The sequence below is a fragment of the Diachasma alloeum genome, unplaced genomic scaffold (assembly GCF_001412515.2).
Source record: "Diachasma alloeum isolate Michigan unplaced genomic scaffold, Dall2.0 Dall_scaffold_01080, whole genome shotgun sequence".
Classification (NCBI taxonomy): domain Eukaryota; kingdom Metazoa; phylum Arthropoda; class Insecta; order Hymenoptera; family Braconidae; genus Diachasma; species Diachasma alloeum.
The window spans coordinates 82011-102448 of NW_021681191.1; the positions used below are offsets into that span (position 1 = coordinate 82011).

Consider the following 20438-nt stretch of genomic DNA (forward strand, 5'->3'; position numbering starts at 1 on the left):
GACACAGCTAATAACTTACCAGTTTTCTCGATGTCAGTAGACTTGGGTTCAGGAGGCGCTTTCAAGGTGGTCTGTACTGTTTGTACAGTCACCAGCGTCTCAACCACCTTTGTTAGGTTATCAAGTCTTTTATGCAATTCTTCGAATTTCTCATCACGTCTACTCTTCTTATGACTCCTGGATCTCGATCTGGAACGACTTCTCCTCGGCATGTTGACTCTCAAAAGAAAAAATTCGACGGAATTATTCCTTCTTTTGAGATAATACACGGCTAAACGTCTTGACGCTTCGGCACAACGAAACAATATGAAATGGAGGGGCCGGAGAGATTCGGGAGATGGCTACGGAGGGTGCCACCCCTGCTTTTTCTTTTAAATTTGGGCGCTAAACGTTGTGAAGCTAGGCATGACAAGCATGACTACATTACTATCATCGAGAACGAGACACGTAATATAATAATGCCTATACATTCAGTTCCATTCCATTCTCATTCACAAGGGGAAATGGTAATTTATTTCATTCTGTAACAGTATGTATCATTAATATTACNATAGTTTTCTCATTTTTAAAAATCACATTTTCATGTATTTCGTGAAAGAATTTCAAAAGTGTGTTCCAACAATATTCATGGCCTATGTGGAAAAATGTTGTATTGACCATTTTGGCTATTTTAGGGCAACCAAGTGGAAGAAGGTCATATGAATCTTAAGCAGGAAAGGATCTTGACGATTTGAGCTGCCCAGAATCATTCGGATCCAATTTTTGATTACACTTTTCACTCCAGTATATACGACCTTCTTTCACCATCATCTCCCTGATAGTAAAACCATGGAACAGAAATTTTGTTCAATCTTTTTCGAGTTTATTACCATCTCGAAGCGATCATAAATTATCAGCATTAAATAAATATTTATTTAGTTCAAAGGCAAAATTTTTTGATTCAAATAAAGAATTCATTTGGATGAAATAAAGATTTATTGTCAATAAAAAAACACTTATTCAACATAAATAAAACTTCGAATAGAAATTCTTATTCAACTTGAAAAAATACTTTATTTAGTACTATTTAAACAAACTTATTTATTTGATTTAAATAAACTTTATTTGATTCAAATAAATCATTTTTCTGGGTGTAAATTTCAATCAATGAATAATTTAAAAACTCTGGAAATGATCGAATGTTATAGTTTCATATGACATAAACAATTCGAGCTGACCGATTGATGAAATTGTTATAAATTCAATAATTTAAATAATAATTCCGAGTAATTAATAAATTTTCGATAAAATTTGTGAATATTCGAAACACAACAGAATTCATCCCATATCTCTCTTCACCGTAGAGTACCATTCTTAACATTGGTGTTGATGAAGCCATTTGTTTTTCCCCTTTTTCTTTCATAAAAACATTTTTTGCCTAGGATTCTGGCGTTTTTCGTGCTGAACATTGAAAATTCACATTATCTAAAAAAAAAACAAAGATGTTTTATATTTTATCATATTGTGTAGCTTTGGATACTCCATTCAAAAAGACTCAAATGGAATAAAAAAGATGTCGAATACCATGAAACAGCGTTAATCCTCTTAAATAAAATCAGCCAACCGTTCACATAGATTCTCACAATAACCCAAAAATGGATACACGAACCGACACCCCACCACAAAACACAAAGATCTCGTGGCCCAATTAATGTCCAACTAACGGAGGAATATCGTCACGCTATTCAATAGACCTCGTTCCCTCTTTCAGTCCCTTCTCTCGTGCCCTTTATAGTATCCGAGGATTACGAAGAGGGTGTGTCTTTTATACCTGTTCATTCATCAAGGAAAACAAAAAAAAATGAAAAATGAAAGAGAATTTAAAAAATAGTCAAAACATTTCTATCTTTCATGATTAAGGATTTTCTAAGCTTTGTTCAATTATATCTCTTCATATAATGATGAAATATATTCGAATGCACCAGAAAATTTTCGGGGGATATCTATGAGAAATGGTCATAAGGGTTTGGGTGATAAGAGTCATAGACTCATATGAGAAGATCCACGCGAAATCAGCAGGACAAAAAAGTGAATGCCATGATGTCATAAGGATCAGGAATTGGCAGAGGATGAGAAAGTATAGAATGAGTAAGGTGTTCTTAATGGTTATAAGAGTCATAAATCTGATGGGATTGACAAGTTATAAAAGTAAAAAAGCTTGAGGTTTCAAGAGGGCTTCTGTTTTTCGGGTACGCCTCTGAGTAGGAGTCACAAGGTTAGTTAATAACATTCAGAGTGTCAGATATCTGGTGCCTATAAAGGTCAGAAGTTCATTCGATATCCATAAGGGGCAAAAGAAAGAGGAATTGAAATAAGGGTAAGGAGGCTCATGAGGGTCATGAATCTCATAAAAATCATAATATTCGCAAGGGTTAGAAAGCTCACGAAAAGAGTAAGTCATCAAGCTCATCAAGGTAATAAGGTTCAAGATTTTCACAAGGGCCGCGAGTCCTATAAAAGTCGTCAAGCTCTTGCACCCCATAAGTATTAATGAGTCAAGAAACTCATTAAGCAGATAAGGTTCAGCGATCTGATCGAAATCAGAAGAGTCATAAGAATCCGATAAAGATCGTAACGCTCATAAGTGTTAGAAGATTCAAAAGGATCAGGAAACTCAAAAGTATTACAAGAGTCATGAACCCCTCGAGATCATGACGATAGGGAGCCTATCGACATCAGACTCAAGAAGCTCGTCGGGTCAAAGAGTCAGAAAACGCATTAAGGTGATAAAGGTTAGCAGTCTGATTAAAGTCGTAACCGTCATAAGCGTCAAGTATATTATATCGATCACATAACTTATAAGTGTCATAAGAGTCAAAAGTATCAGAAAGCGCAAAAGGATTATGACAGTCATAAAGCTCCTCAAAGTTATTAAGCTCATGAGCCTCACGAGATTCATGAGCCCTATAAACCTCCTCATAAGGAACAAGAAGTCATGAAATTCATTAAGCAGATAAGGTTTAGCAGTCTGCAGGGCCGGCGGAAAGGGTATGGTGGGTATGGTGGCCACCATGCCTCGAAAATTGCTAAGTATGGTCTACCATACTTTAATTAATTGCTAATTTTCATCCCGAACAACAAACGCCTGAAAAAAATTAGTTACGCCCCTGTTTTGAGGGTCCGTGTCAACCGTTTCATCACTTCCCTCACTCACGACTCTCCTCTCATTGTGACCGAACAGTTGAGCCGGCTTCTCACTGAGCACATGTATAGAAACGGCTTCGTGGGTATAGAAAGGGATTTTTCAGTAGTGGTAGTGAAAGATGGACCGATACTTGATACGTGGTAAACGGAAAAGGACAGAATTAGACAAGTCTCGTGAAGAATCACAGGTTTCTAAAGTATCAGAAGTTGACATAACCTCAGGTGCCGGCGTAGTTGAACGCGAGTCAAGTTCTCTCTCCACAAATGCAAATAAGAATGTTACGAGTAAATTGTTTTGGAAATTACAATTTTAGAGTAGGATTTTATTCGTGAGATTTTGGACTTTATTCGTCATATTTCAATTTTGTAATTCGATTTCTAGTTCTGAAAAAAATCGATCGTCCTTCCGATTCGAGGCTGAAAACATGGAAAGGAAAACATCCGTGGCTTACAATTAATTCCGAGAACAGAGGAATTTATACTATATGCAGTGATACTGTGAAGCAACAATTGCCTATTCCGAGATCTGCAAGTTGTCAAATATCGCGTGAAGTTTTTGTAGACAAGGGATTCAGCGGCTGGTCAAATGCGTATAAATTATTCGTATCTCATGAGAGTAGTGAGTTACACCGAGCATCCCACGAGTTACTGCGCAATCATTCGACTCAAAACGTGATCCAACTGATTTATACTGCTAAGACAAAAGAAATGGTGCACAACACTCCACAAAATGTTCAGTACGATTCAATTTTTGGCTATGCAAGGACTGCCATTGAGAGTTAGCAACAATGATGAGCGATCGAATTTCCTACAAATTCTGAAGGTGAGATCAGAGGACGTTCCGGAACGGAGAGACTGGTTGACTCGCCCTGATGGTGATTATAAATGGTTACACCGCGACGTGCAAAACGAGATTCTCGATGCGATGGCTTCAGAAATTCGTAAGAAAAACCAAGAAACGATCAACGCTGTACCTTTTTTCGCCTTAACACTGGATGTAGTATTTCCCGATCCAGTAACAATACTTGTATCGATATTTTTTGTTCCGATATTCGACATTTTGTATCGATATTTGCTCATCGCGATATTGGATGTATGGATATTTCTGGGTTGGGATCGATATTTTCTCTGGGACAAGTAGTGAAAAGAAAATTAAGCTAAAGAATATTCATAACGGATTTAAAGACCAGGGAGGTCACAAGAATAAGATGATTCATCGGGGTCAAAATATCAGAAGGGACAAAAGGATCACAAGAGGATGGTCAAATTTCAAGAGGGTCAAACATCACGAGGTTCGAACGTCACGAAGGTCACAAGGGCATGATTAAATTTCACGAAGGTCAAAAGGCACAAGGGTCACATTGAGACGATCAATTTTCACACGGATCAAAAGTCACAAGAGTCACAAGGGGATGATCAAGTTTCACAAGGGTCAAACGTGACGAGCGAGACAAGGGAACGATCAAATTTCCCGAGGGTCAAACAGCTGAGGGTCACAAGGAGATGGTCAAATTTCACGAGAGTCAAACGTCACGAGGGTCATAAGGGAATGCCTAAATTGCACGGAAGTCAAAGGTCACGGGGGTCACAAGGGGATGATCAAATTTCACAAGGGTCAAAAGTCACAAGGGTCACATGGAGACAAGGTTCACAAACATCAAACATGATGAAGGTCACGAGGGGATGGTCAAATTTCACAAGGGTCAAACGTCATGAGGGTCACAACGAGATCAAATTTCACAAGAGTCATAAGGGGATGGTCAAATTCCACGAGGGTCAAATTTTCACACGAGGGTCATAAGGGGACGGCCGAATGTCACGGCAGTTAACCGACACAAGGGGACGGTCAATTTTCACAAGGGTCAAACTGAGAGGGTCACAAGGGGACGATCAAATTTTACGAGTCAGACAGTATGAAAGTCACAGGGGGATCGCCAATTTTTGAACTTTCCAGGGCCCGAAATGATTCCGTGAAAAATTCAATAAACTTGAATAATGAACACCATTATCCTTTCTACAAAGAGTTGGAGATTGTTCCATGTGATTCTCAAAGATCGTTAAAACATCGCATTTCCTTGTGACTCTTGTGATCCTTTGCTCCTCGCTCCTTTGAAGTTGGACCTTCGTGGAAAATAATCATTGGAATATTAAAACGTCAGAACATTTCATTATTCCTTTGTGACTCTNCATGATTAAATTTCACGAAGGTCAAAAGGCACAAGGGTCACATTGAGACGATCAATTTTCACACGGATCAAAAGTCACAAGAGTCACAAGGGGATGATCAAGTTTCACAAGGGTCAAACGTGACGAGCGAGACAAGGGAACGATCAAATTTCCCGAGGGTCAAACAGCTGAGGGTCACAAGGAGATGGTCAAATTTCACGAGAGTCAAACGTCACGAGGGTCATAAGGGAATGCCTAAATTGCACGGAAGTCAAAGGTCACGGGGGTCACAAGGGGATGATCAAATTTCACAAGGGTCAAAAGTCACAAGGGTCACATGGAGACAAGGTTCACAAACATCAAACATGATGAAGGTCACGAGGGGATGGTCAAATTTCACGAGAGTCAAACGTCACGAGGGTCATAAGGGAATGCCTAAATTGCACGGAAGTCAAAGGTCACGGGGGTCACAAGGGGATGATCAAATTTCACAAGGGTCAAAAGTCACAAGGGTCACATGGAGACAAGGTTCACAAACATCAAACATGATGAAGGTCACGAGGGGATGGTCAAATTTCACAAGGGTCAAACGTCATGAGGGTCACAACGAGATCAAATTTCACAAGAGTCATAAGGGGATGGTCAAATTCCACGAGGGTCAAATTTTCACACGAGGGTCATAAGGGGACGGCCGAATGTCACGGCAGTTAACCGACACAAGGGGACGGTCAATTTTCACAAGGGTCAAACTGAGAGGGTCACAAGGGGACGATCAAATTTTACGAGTCAGACAGTATGAAAGTCACAGGGGGATCGCCAATTTTTGAACTTTCCAGGGCCCGAAATGATTCCGTGAAAAATTCAATAAACTTGAATAATGAACACCATTATCCTTTCTACAAAGAGTTGGAGATTGTTCCATGTGATTCTCAAAGATCGTTAAAACATCGCATTTCCTTGTGACTCTTGTGATCCTTTGCTCCTCGCTCCTTTGAAGTTGGACCTTCGTGGAAAATAATCATTGGAATATTAAAACGTCAGAACATTTCATTATTCCTTTGTGACTCTCGTGAGGTTTGATCCTCTTGAACATTTGCCGATCCCATCGTGACCCTTGGGAGGTTTGGTACTCGTGAAATCTAACCCACCCCTAGTCAATCTCGTGGCGTTTCACTCCGGTGAAATTTGATCTCTTGTGACCCTCGTGTCGAGTCACTCTCGTGGAATTTGATCGTCTCTTTGTGATCCTCGTGCCGTTTCTACCCCGTAAAATTTGACGATTCCCGTGAGATCCTCGTGACGTTTGACACTTGTTAAATTCGACCACACTCTTGTGACCCTTATGACGTTTGACTCTTGTGAAGTTTGACCATCCCCGTGTGACTCTCGTGCTGTTTGACTCTCGTGAAATTTGACCATCTCCTTTTGACACGTGACGTTTCACTTACGTGAAATTTGACCATCTTCTTGTGATCGTCGTAAAATTTGACCATCCCCATATGACCCTCGTGTTGGTTGACTGGTGAAATTTAATCGTCTCCCTTGTGGCTGTCTAGAGTTTGACCCTCGTGAAATTTGATCATTCCCTAGTGACTCTCATGACGTTCCACCCTCGAATGAAGAAAATAATAATTCTGTGCGAAATGTAATGTGAATGATACAGAATATTCATAACTTATCTCGATTTTTCCTCGCGTAATTTAATTGACAAATTTGATGATTGAAAGTGGCGGAATCTATAGAATGGTCTGTACCAAATTGTAAATTTGTCAATTAAAAAGATCGATATTACGAGTATCGATATTTCCCAAGGCGATACTTTGCGGTATCGATACCAAGCAATCTGCTTCGATACGATACTGAGTATCGATATTTTTTTGGGAATCGGGAAACACTAACTGGATGAAACCCAAGATGCCTCTCATCTAGAGGAAGTTTCGATATCAATCAGAATTGTTTCCGAAGAATTATTGATCACTGAAAGATTTCTTAGATTTTACGATACGCCAAATACTAAAGCGGAAACTCTTTTAGCTATTGTAAAGCCTGTTTTTGAGACACATTCCTTAGAGTTCGAGAAATTACGTGGAGAATGCTTCGACGGTGCTAGCAATGTCTCAGAAAGGATCACGGGCCTTCACACTCTGATTCGAAAAATAGAACCTCGCGCCTTATTTTCACACTGCGACGCACACAACGTAAGTCTCATTACTCAAGATGCTCTGGAGGGCGTTGATGCCGCCAAGAAATTCATTGGCATAGTTAAAGATCTCATCAATTTCGTGAGGGATTCGCCTAAACGCCTCGCTTAATTTCAAGCATTTCAATCGGCAGTTTTGACTGAAAATGACGGGGTTGAAAAAAAATCTGCTCTAGTGGCTTTTTGTCCGAAAAGGTAAATACGCGTTTGCATATTTTCTTTGATAATTATTCTCCAGTGCTATTTTGAAAAGAGTACGGTAATTATTAGAGATGGCGTGTTCGAGTACGCTCGCTGAAGTCTCTCCAGCATGAGACGAATTACAAAGCATCATTGGAGTTTTTCGAGTCAATAAGACTCGATCGACAGGTGGACAGCACAGTTTTGGCAAAAGCTGCTGGATTTCTCAGGCATTTAGAATCATTCGAATTCTACTACTTGTTGACTCTTTTCATTGAGTTGTTCGATCGGATCAAAATTCTGAATACGGAGCTGCAAAAAACAGAACTCTGCTTATTGGAATCATCTCAGAAAGTTAAAGCGGTCGCTGATGGTTTGAAGCAGATGCGAGACTCTAAATTTGACACTATTTGGAAAAAAGCTACAGCTGATGCAAAGGAACTGGAACTCGATGACCCAAAACTGCTACGAACTCGAAATATTCCAAGAAAATTGGAAAACTCTGGAGCCAGTGCCCTTCACATATTCAAGGAGCCCAAAGATTATTACAAGAAAGTTTACTATGAAATTTTCGACACTGTGATGAGGGCGTTTGATGATCGTTGCGATTCAAGTACCATGCGATTTCTGAGTTAGCTGGAAGCCTTCGCTATCTTCTCAGTGAAGAAGAAGAAAGAAGAAAAAGCAGAAGGGGAAGAAGAGGACGGTAACACAAGAGGAGAGGACAATAAATGGAAGAAAGAAGTATCTGTAGATGGAATCGTCGAGTTTTACGGAAATGATTTTGACAAGGATGCATTGGTTCGAGATCATGATTTCTTCGTTGGTCTGGTTGAAAAGAAGCAACCTACGTTGGAGAGTATCAAAGATGTGGTTTCGTTTCTTCGAGATAATCCTTGGTGCCATGAGCTGGTGCCTGAGTACTCCAAATTCATCCGATTGCTATTAACGATTCCGAATTCCACTTGCACCAACGAACGAAGCTTGAACGAAGCACCAACGAGACGCTTGAAGAATTATCTTCGATCAACAATGCTCCAAGAGCGACTGAATAATATTGCAATACTACCATCGACAATTAGCAGAAAATTTAGATCTAGATGAATTAATGAATAAATTCATCAGAAAAATAAACGCGCAGCACAATTCGCTGTTATCCTCAAGAAATAAAATAATAAAATTAAAAATTATTTATTTTTTGCTCTTAACCCTCCCCCCCTCCCTCATCGCCACTCTCCACCATACCTCGGAATTTCGCCGGCCCTGGCAGTTTGATTGGGATCATAAAAGTCATACGAGTCTGACAAAAATCGTCACGCTCATAAGTGTTAGAAGATCGGGATCAGAAGGGTGAGACGTTCACGAAGGTCAAGAAGCCCGTAAAGGTCAAAAAGCTCATAAGCATCATAAAACTCTCGACACTCATAAAGATTAGTAGAGTCAGAAAGCTTATTACGCTAGTAAGAGTCGAAGGTCTGATAAAGGTCAGTATGTACATAAAAGTCGGAAAGGTCTGGAGTCGATACACATTTTTCAATTACTATAGGTATCATTTTATATTTCTCAACAAAAGATTTGAGAAAAATATCCTTCATCTGGTTTAATTTTTTACTCTCTCCAATTCCAACTTTCCAAACTAAATCACTTCTTCATCCCCTCGTGTCAATTAAATACAGCAGAATTTTCAATTGAAAAAAACACCTTCAGAATCAATCCTTTCTGGAAAAGTCGTTTGACAGTCGTCGATCGACTTTTCCATTGTTTTCACTTTGCTTCATCACTCCAGCATCCCCCACTTCGTTGGACTCCTCTTTTTATCCTCCACCTGGCGTTTGTTCCCAAGCATGAAGAATCAATTATCAAACTTTTCAAATTTGTCAGTAATATTGAAATTTCTTTTATGCTTTGGAGTTCATAATTGAAGTCTATCGGAAAGACACTCGCTTCAAAGGATGTAGCGACGTTTTCACTCCTCCAAGAAAAGAATAATGTGACGGAGAAGGGGGTATGTTTGGTGCGACGAGGCGCGAGCGAGACGAGAGGACGAAAACTTTTTGTTTTTCCCTCGACTATTGTTTTCTATTGCCTCTCCTCCTCATTTCTTCCGGTTTCTCCCTTTTCTTCTCGCGTCTTGGAGAAAACAGCGGCTTATCATAGATGGTTTCTCTTCAATTTCTATAATTAAAAGAGGGTGGTGTCTTTGAACGTCTGATTTCCGTGCAATTGAAAAGATAATCTCATGATAAGAATTTTGACATTTCTGTATTATTTGTTCCTATGTCGCAAACTTGATTGCAGCGTTGTCTATCAGTAATTTATGTTGTAAATTGAATAATTTAAATAATGATCTCGAAAAATCGATTAATTTTTAATAAAATAAATTATTATTTCTTTTTGAAACGGCATCATTCCCTCGCAACTAGGTAGAAAGAACACAAAGAAAAATTTAATCATTCTTAAAAATTAACCTAATTGCCAGTCAGATAAAAATTTTCAACCCCTTCAATACTCCCCAGTGATTATACTCAAACGATAATCATCCAATTAACCATTCTTTGAACCAGGAAAGTATAATAGGCATTATCCAAAATTGCCCGTTGAGTCTGACGATCCCTTTTAATAAAAAAACTCCTCTCTTTTTTTCTCGAATTCCCCTTCTCATTGCTATTTTTTCAATAAAGTCTTTCAATTATGATTATCCATAAATTTTAACATAATTATTCATTATTCATGGCATATACTCATCAGCTTTTGAATCATTTTAATCATAAAAATAAATATCTGAAATTTCGTCACATAATTGGTATTACTTTGAAGCACTTCTGAGCGCAATTTTAGCTCAAACGCTCCGGTAATTCTCGACATGTAGTAATTTCTCAGAAATCTGTTTTCCTCAATATCTCGAAAACTACGTGACTGAATTGAATTTTTTTAATTCAAAATATTCCTTGTGATAGTATCTATCAAATCAAATCACAATATTGCTATGTAACTAGGGACACTTTGGTAATAATAGGGAATTTTCATTTTTATGAGAAAATCGTTTAGTGCACGATAACTGTTGAAAAAATTTAGATAGGATGTTGAAACGGTCTAGCCGAATAAGCATGTTGAATTTGCCCCCAGCTAATTTCGATGCGGCAATTTTTTCACATATTCATCACCTAAAAAACAATTCTGTGCAAAATTTCAGACCATTATATTGATTCCCTGAATTTTCATGGCCAGAAAAACATTTTTTTCAATTCATTATTTTTTGTGCACGTGAAAGCTATTTAAAAATTTGAAAAAATTATGAAAAATCAAAAACATCTCACAATTGAAGGGAAAAATTTCTATTATATTTTTTATTGCTGAATTATATTTTTAATCGACACTTCTTTCTTTAAAAAAATTATTCTCATAGGTACAGATTTTTCTACCACTTTGACAAAAATTGATGTAATTCTAGCTTCAATACCCTATAGTTTGAAAAAAAAAGTTCTAAAATTTCATCTCAAACATTAAAAAAAAATGAAAACGATAAATTTTTGCGTTTTTCACTATAGATCTGTACATGAGTATCTGTACAGGTCTGTTGATTGATTATTATGACTAGACTAGTAGTGCAATATATCATACTTCTATAGAATAGCAACTACGGGGCAAAATAACTAGTGAAGCGGGAAAACGATTTAAGTCGACTTAGCTCTCATCTAAGTTTTCGAGGAATATCTCCAACTCAAAGGGAGATAGCGAAATTTTTATAGTGACCTTTTTTGTAGCTCTTAATCATCTCTGCAAAAAAGATAACGAAAAAAATTTTGCTATCCGGAAAAATGAGCAAACAAGTAGGAGGAACGAGCCAAATGATCAGGAGGTTCAAATTATCAGAAGGGTCGAATGGAAGAGATGAGTAAAATGATTGAACAGAACATATAGGCGAAACGGGAGCAGGTAAGCCGAATAATATTTACAAAAATGAGCAAAACAAATAAGTATATAATCAGGAAGATCGAATCAAAAACCCAGAGATTTTCAAAATTATTGGATATTTCCTGAAAGCTGTGTTACAAACAAATAAAGGTATCAAGTTCTGCAGGCTAAGAATCCCGAGTGCGCAGTACGAGGAATTTATCTGCCAACTTGACACACTCGTTTCTTGTAGTGTTTCCCGATACCCAAAAAAATATCGATACTCAGTATCGTATCGAAGTGGATTGCTTGGTATCGATACCGCAAAGTATCGCCTTGGGAAATATCGATACTCGTAATATCAATCTTTTTAAAAATTCTGGATGACAATGGGAAATAAAAAAAAAATTAAAGTTGAAGAATGTCGCATTAAAAGACCTTAAACATTCAGATTCATTCACGTGAGGATATCCCAATATTGTTTACAATTTGGTATAGACCATTCTATTAATTCCGCCACTTTCAATCATCAAATTTGTCAATTAAATTGCGCGAGGAAAAATTGAGATAAGTTATGAATATTCAGTATCATCCACATTACATTTTGCACAGACTTATTATTTTCTTCATTCGAGGGTGGAACGTCATGAGAGTGACTAGGGAATGATCAAATTTCACGAGGGTCAAACTACGAAAGCCACAAGGGAACGATCAAGTTTCACGGAAGTGAAGCGTCACGAGGGTCACAAGGGGTCAAATTTCACCGGAGTGAAACGCCATGAGATTGACTGGGGATTGGTTAGATTTCACGAGTACCAAACCTCCCAAGGGTCACGAGGGGATTGGCAAATGTTCAAGAGGATCAAACCTCACGAGAATCACAAAGGAATAATGAACTGTTATGACGTTTGAATGTTCCAATGGTCATTTTCCACGAGTGTCCAACGTCAAATTTCGCGAGTGGCAAAGGATCACAAGAGTCATAAGGAAATACGATGCTTTAGCGATCTTTGAGAATCACATGGAACAATCTCCAACTCTTTGCAGGAAGGATAATGGTGTTCATTATTCAAGTTTATTCAATTTTTCACGGAATCACTTCGGGCCCTGGAAAGTTCAAAAATTGGCGATCCCCCTGTGACTTTCATACTGTCTCACTCTTAAAATTTGATCATCCCTTGTGACCCTTCCAGTTTGACCCTTGTGAAAATTGACCGTCTCCTTGTTTCGGTTAACTGCCGTGATATTTGACCGTCCCCTTGTGCCCCTCGTGGAATTTGACCATCCTCTTATGACCCTTGTGAAGTTTGACCATCTCGTTGTGACCCTCGTGACATTTGACCCTTGTGAAATTTGACCATCCCCTTGTGATCCTCGTGCTGTTTGACCCTCGGGAAATTTGATCGTCCCCTTGTCTCGCTCGTCACGTTTGATGCTTGTGAACCTTGTCTCCATGTGACCCTTGTGACTTTTGACCCTTGTGAAATTTGATCATCCCGTTGTGACCCCCGTGACTTTTGACGTTCGTGAAATTTAGGCATTCCCTTATGACCCTCGTGACATTTGACTCTCGTAAAATTTGACCATCCCCTTGTGATCCTCGTGCTGTTTGACCCTCGGGAAATTTGATCGTCCCCTTGTCTCGCTCGTCACGTTTGACCCTTGTGAAACTTGATCATCCCCTTGTGACCCTCGTGACGTTTGACCCTCATGATGTTTGACCCTCTTGAAATTTGACCATCCCCTTGTGATCCTCGTGCTGTTTGACCCTCGGGAAATTTGATCGTCCCCTTGTCTCGCTCGTCACGTTTGACCCTTGTGAAACTTGATCATCCCCTTGTAACTTTTGATCCGTGTGAAACTTGATCATCTCAATGTGACCCTTGCGACTTTTGACCTTCGTGAAGTTTGATCATCCCCTTGTGACCCTCGTGACGTTTGACCCTCATGATGTTTGACCCTCTTGAAATTTGACCATCCCCTTGTGATCCTTTTGTCCCTTCTGATATTTTGACCCCGATGAATTATCTTATTCTTGTGACCTCCCTGGTCTTTAAATCCGTTATGAATATTTTTTAGATCAATTTTTTTTTTCATTACTTGTCCCTGAGAAAATATCGATCCCAATCCAGAAATATCGATACACCCAATATTGCGACGCGCAAATATCGATACAAAATATCGAATATCGGAACAAAAAATATTGATACAATTAAGTATCGATACTGGATCGGGAAACACTAGTTTCTTGGCAGGGGAGCTTCAAGGAAATATACCATGAATTTTGAAGGTCGAGGGGTACTCGGATCGTAATTTCCTCAAATCTGATATTCGCCGAAAAAGGTGCCGTGTCCGGGGTTACATGGTACTTCACCAAAATGGCAGGAATATCCTTCAAAAGAAGGGAAAACAATTAATAGGCACTTGTGGAATCATTAGTTTCATAATTCACCCGTGGTCCGGTGATTTATCGAAATAAAACTGATGTGGAGATGCCACATGATTCCGAATACTGTACTCTGGTTGGACGAAATTAGAATGGAGGAAAATCTAAAAAATCCGCTTCCTCGAACTTGTGTTCTGAGCGAAAGGAATTAAAAACTGTAATTCAATTTTATTTTTTCAAACATCCATGGGGTAACATCAATTAACTACTCCCTATATCACTCCTATAGAAATCCTTCCTTAAAGCTTTCTTTTTTCTTAAATCAAGTAAAGGGTCAACCTGATAATTTGGCATTGTTGTCAAGTTTTCATTTATTAAAAATTTTTTCCTGTCCACTATTTACCCGGAGATGAGCGTTCAATTACCAATGTAATATTGTAATGTATTTTATCATGGATTCCGTACGAAGCCTGCTTAGCCTCGTTTTTTGTTTCTTTTTTCAATTCAATTTTTTTGGGATGCAAGATTTGCCTCATGGTAGAGATTTCATGATATTTGACGCCTATTCGACTGATTTCCTCGGAGCTTTTCGAATTCAAACTTGAGAGAAATCGAAATTTAAATGAGAGTTCCATTTTAACTCGGAGTTTCATCATACCCTGCGTTTCATTTTGCCTCGCAGTTGCTCTCCTATAAAAGTATGATATTTTAATACTAACCTAGTTATAATAATCAATTAACAGACAGATAGAGATGATTCATAGAAGGGTTTCTAGTGAAAAACGCAAAAATTTATCGTTTTTATTTTTTTTAAATGTGTTCCAGGTGGAAACTTGGAACGTTTTTGCTTTGAAAATGTAGAGAATTGAGGCTAGAATCGCGTAAATTTTCGTGAAAGTAGTAAAAAAATCAGTACGTACGAGAATGATTTTTTTTAAAGAAATAAGTGCCGATTAAAAATATAATTTAGCAGTAAAAATAATAAATTTTTCCTTCAATTCTGAGATGTTTTTGATTTTTCAGAATTTTTTCAGATTTTTAAACAGCTTTTAAGTACGCAGTAATTAATAAAATTGAAAAAAAAACTGTTTTTCAGACATGAAAATTCAAGGAATCAATATAATGATCTGAAATTTTGCACAGAATTGTTTTTTTAGGTGATGAATATGTGAAAAAATTGTCGCATTGAAATTCGCTGGGGGCAGATTCATCATGCTTATCCGACTAGACCCTTTGGTGAGGTTGCAGCTCTCATATCACAGGACGGGATTGTGGGTATAGTAAGTGAAATCAGACAAGTGGTTTAGAAGATATTCGACTTTTTGTGAAAAACTGTTTTGTTCAATATCTCCCAAACTACTGGTTCGATTGATTTTACTTTTTTTTCAAAATATACTCGTCTTACCGCACCCCATCAAGACCAATCAAAATATCAATACCCATTCATACAAAGTTTTCTAGATATTCGCGTTTTTCTAATTTTTTCAATTGGCAATTAATGTGACGTTTCGTGATACACGTAAAACATGGAATAATCATCTGAGATTCTAGCTACTAACTAGTATTATTGAGTGTCACTTGTTTTATTTCTATAAATATTTCTCAACTTATTAATTTATGGATTTGTATTAATTCAAGTACTAATGCATTTTTCAATTAATTGAAACGGAAAATCACAGGTGCAATAGTCATCTGAACTTGAATAATTCATTGTCAATCATTTCACCCTTCTCGAGAGAGAGTTTTAATTATTCCCAGTCTCTCGCCCCACTACCAAATAATATAATTCATTTCATCACTGGGGAGTCGAGGGTGTTGAACGTCTTACGGAGAAATTCTTCTTGACGTCTCTTGAGTCCATTTGTCGACATTCATATCAGAATTCTTTACCACAATTACATCATTGTATTGCAATTAGGGTCTCCAAGAGAAAAACTTCACATCGTACTTGGGGTGAATAAAGCATTGAAGGTGGTCCAAGGTATGCAATGTAAAATGTCGTTGCTGATGTTACGGACCGAAGCACGTCAAGAAAACTTCATCAAAAAAACTTTGTTAAAAAAACCTGGTTGAATTCAACTTGGAAAAGTGAACTTCCAGTTAATTGCACTTTTGTCAAATTGAATTTTTATCAATAAAACGTTTCGGTTATCTTGTCGATTGTAATATCTGTGTTTGTGTTTGGAATTTCAGTATCTTGACTGTTTGTACATATGAATTTGTGTCAAATCATTTGTAATCAAGACTTGGTACTTGACTTTATTCTGGATGCGATGTTTTGAATTACAGTTCGTTCGGTTGTTTCCATCTTTGCTTCCGAATGGAAGCTTTGTAACTGTTCAAATTTAAGTTTCAAAATTGTTGTCGGGCTAACTAAGTAGGGTCCAAAGAGTTTGAATATGCGATTTTTAGAAGGTGTCTGCATGTATGGATGTGTGTGGACTTTTTTGAATTTTTTTTCACCACTTTCTTCATGCGTCAAAAGTTTAAAAGGTTTTTGCTTCCGAATGGAAGCCTTGTATTTGAGCGATTTTTCGATTTTATAATTTTGATGACAAATAGTCTAGAATGTTATGAAACCTGAAGAAATGATGTTTTTAGGGTCATGTCTGTATGTATGTGTTTGACAACTTGGGTTTCTGGTGATCAATTTTTAGAAAATTCAACATAAATATGGTGAAATTTGTTGACAAAAGTCTGAAATTTTGGCTCCTGGTAGCTATGATTGAACTTCACTTTGGGGCGCAATTTCAGCGCGATCGGTCCAGTAGTTCCTGAGATATAACAGCTTCTTTGAATTTCGTTTTTTTTCAATATCTCAAAATCTACTGCATCGTTTTTCATTTTTTTTTCCAAAATATTCGTTTCGATGGACTTTATTTAGATCAATCAAAATATAGATACCCGTTCAAACAGGATTTAAAGATATTGCCGTTTTTCCGTTTGTTCATGAAAAATCTTTTTTATACGATAACTTAATAAAAAATGGAGATAACGAGTTAAAATTTTGTATGCCCCTAGCTTTTATAACATGAAAGGTTGGTATTGTGGATGGGCGCAATCGGCCAAGCGGTTCTTGAGATATTCAACCTTTTGTGTAAATATATCTCTTCAAATATCTCATGAACTACTGGACGTATTTCATTTTTTTTTTTTTAATACTTGTCTCGGTGGCCACTATCTCGATCAATCACAATATGTATACCCGTCCATACAAAGATTCAGGGATATTCCCGTTTTTTCGTTTTTTAATTTTTTTCATTTTTATACGCACAATATTTTGAGAAAAAATGAAAATAGCAAGTTGAAATTTGGTGATTGTAGCTTTTACGATATTGAACATTCGTATTTTGGATAGGCACAATCGGCCGAACAGTTTCGGAGATATTTAACCTTTTGTATAAATCTATCTTATTAAAGGGTGAAATATCTTCCTGTAGACACCCTGTAGCATGTGGTTACGATTGTATGCCTGNAATATGTATACCCGTCCATACAAAGATTCAGGGATATTCCCGTTTTTTCGTTTTTTAATTTTTTTCATTTTTATACGCACAATATTTTGAGAAAAAATGAAAATAGCAAGTTGAAATTTGGTGATTGTAGCTTTTACGATATTGAACATTCGTATTTTGGATAGGCACAATCGGCCGAACAGTTTCGGAGATATTTAACCTTTTGTATAAATCTATCTTATTAAAGGGTGAAATATCTTCCTGTAGACACCCTGTAGCATGTGGTTACGATTGTATGCCTGTCACAAGGACAGAGAATCGCTACGGATCTATTCGGAAGCTTACTACTAATGGAATTGGTAGAACTAAAAACAAACCGCGGTAGAACTCCTATCCGACAGAACGCAAATGACCATTACTTTTTTTCTTATTATACTTTTCTCCTTTTTTTTCTACCAATTTCATTGGTAGTAAGCTTCCGAAGGGAAGTAGGGGAGGATGGGGCAAAACAGCCCCCCTTCAATCGTCAATATTTTCCGATTCAATAATCCGATTGGGATGAGTTAGAGCTCGTTGTGAAGAATGAAAAATTATCTTCAAAATGAAGTTGAAACTGGGAATTTTCACAATGTCATTCACAAGTTATTGACAATTGAAGGGGGGCCGTTTTGCCCCACCCTCCCCTATATGGAAATATAAACGACCATTTCATTCATCACCATTCAATGACATACACCAACGAAATCCAATATTGAATCAACAATCTTTTATTGTCAATTTCCACGTAGAGAATCCTTTCATTTTCTCACTTCCCTTGTCAATAAAAGTCTGTTGTTCTACTCTGATTTAATAGTTTCTTGTGATTTCATCTGTATCGCCCAAAACGTAGTAATTTCTGATGATGACGTTACTTCCCATTCAAATTCACAAAAGACATCCTCATTCCAGATGGTATTCCATAGTGGTATTCTGCATCGTTTATATGGCGTGGCGTTTCGAATATGGATCAACTATCAAATGAAATTATAGTTTGATAAAATATAATTGTTTGATAAAATATATTGTAAAAATATAATATCTCTTTTATTAATTTTATCTTTGAAACCATCTAACTAACTTCATATCTAGGGATGCGGTCAACGAATGATTTGATCAGGCGCGCGGAGTTATTGAGCCGAGCCAAAGACGGAGTTCTTGAGCCGAGCTAAAGGCGAGGCAGACCAACGGCGCGAGTAAAAAAAACACATAACGGCAGCCCGGAAAATATTTTTTCGTGAGAAGACCCGGTAAACCGCGATTCTAACCTCGCTTCGCTCGGTTTGATCGCGGTTTACGGGCCTTCTGACGAAAAATTGCATTCATCACACGATCCAAAAGTATTTTCTGACGAATGTGATTATAGGCCTCGCCTTCGGCTCGGCCTACAAAGCCACATTCGTCAGAAAATACTTTGTGGACCTTGTGATGAAAATAACTATTTCGTAGTGATTTTCAATTTTTCAAGTTTGGAAAGTATGCTATACCAATTCCCAGACGAGAAATCGTGGGAAGCAGTAAGGAAAAAAAAATATTTTACCTTTTACTGAAATGGATATATACAAAAAATTAATCTCTCACACCACTGCGGCGATGGCGTCCATTTAAAGTACGGACCTTTGGTATTATAAGAGAGATATATATACCATATTTCAACTTAATATCGTTTTTCCGTCACAAGTTATCAATCGCACAAGAATGAGAAAACAAAAAAAAAAGAAAAACGAGAATATCTCCAAAAGTTTGTATGGGCGGGTATATATATATTTTCAATGATCTAGATAGCAGCGATCGAGACAGATATTTTGAAAAAAGAAAATTTTCAATCCGTCAAGTAGTTGACGAGATATTTGACAGAATAGATTTTCACAAAAAATTGAATATCTCGCGAACCGCTCGACCGATTGATCTCATCGAAAATACGACCCGTCTATGTTATAAAAGCTAGCAGCATACCGAATTTCAAGTCGCTAGCTCGTTTTTTCATTGACTTATCGTGCGTACAATTTTTTTAATGAAAAAACGGATAAACGGCAATATCTTCAAACTTTGCACAAATCGGTAGATATGATATAAGTGATCTAGATAAAGGCCATCGATACAAGTAGATTGAAAAAAAAAATTGAAATCGGTGCAGTTGTTGGCGAGATATTGCGGAAAAACGAAATTTAAACAAGTGATTATATCTCAGGAACTACTTCACCGATCGAGCTGAAACGAAGCACCAAAGTGAGGCTCATTCATAGCTATCATGAGCCGAAATTTCAAATTTTTAGCTGCAAATTTCACCGTATTTACGTTGAATTTTCTAAAATTGAATCACCAAAAACCCGAATCTGCACACATACATACAGACACCCCCCTAAAAACATCAGTTCTTTACGTTTCATGATGTTATAGACCATTTGCAACCAAAATTAGAGAATCGAAAAATCGACCAAAAACAATGCTTCCCGTCGGAAGCAAAGAGGACTAATAACGCAAAAAGTAACGGTCACATGCCTTCTGTCGGATGGGCTCGAACCCCTGCTTGGTTCAAATTTTTTTAAATTCAGATTGTTCAAAGTTTTTTTTCTTCAAGTTTTTCTCGTTTCCAATTTGTTTTGGCCAACTTTTTTTGACAAAGTTCTTGTAACGGAAGTTTTTTAGACGTGGACCCGTACAGATACGATCAATATTTGCACCATTAATTATTCTCAAATGAATAGGAAAATGAGAGCAACATTCGTCATTTAGTTACGGTCGTAACTTGTACAATTTAGTTGAATATTATTCGGGAACGTTTTGCCGTGGTAAAACACTGAAGTCTATCGATGCGTCAAAGGATATAGACAAGAGAGAAAATAGTAATAAAAGTATAGGTTTATTTAAGGAGAATTTGTCTCAAAAGAATCAAGGGATTCAATCACATAATTATTGGAGGAAATGACGATGAGAA

At 37.4% G+C, this 20438-nt stretch overlaps 1 protein-coding gene across 1 annotated transcript; it reads left to right on the top strand.

Moving 5' to 3' along the window:
* Window positions 1-311: 311 nt before the first annotated feature.
* LOC107045785 lies at window positions 312-8833 on the top strand. Its single transcript, XM_015268141.1, has 4 exons — window positions 312-447; window positions 7384-7547; window positions 7919-8308; window positions 8366-8833. Exons 1-4 carry the CDS (start codon window positions 312-314, stop codon window positions 8831-8833), a joined length of 1158 nt encoding a protein of 385 aa, XP_015123627.1.
* Window positions 8834-20438: the final 11605 nt, after the last annotated feature.

Excerpts from the sequence above, each read along its gene's own strand:
- LOC107045785 (XM_015268141.1), top strand. The coding sequence starts at position 312 with ATGGAGGGGCCGGAGAGATTCGGGAGATGGCTACGGAGGGTGCCACCC. Across the intron at positions 448-7,383 it reads TATCATCGAGAACGAGACAC|CTATTGTAAAGCCTGTTTTT; the intron begins GTAATATAATAA and ends AAACTCTTTTAG. Across the intron at positions 7,548-7,918 it reads CACACTGCGACGCACACAAC|GTGGACAGCACAGTTTTGGC; the intron begins GTAAGTCTCATT and ends CTCGATCGACAG.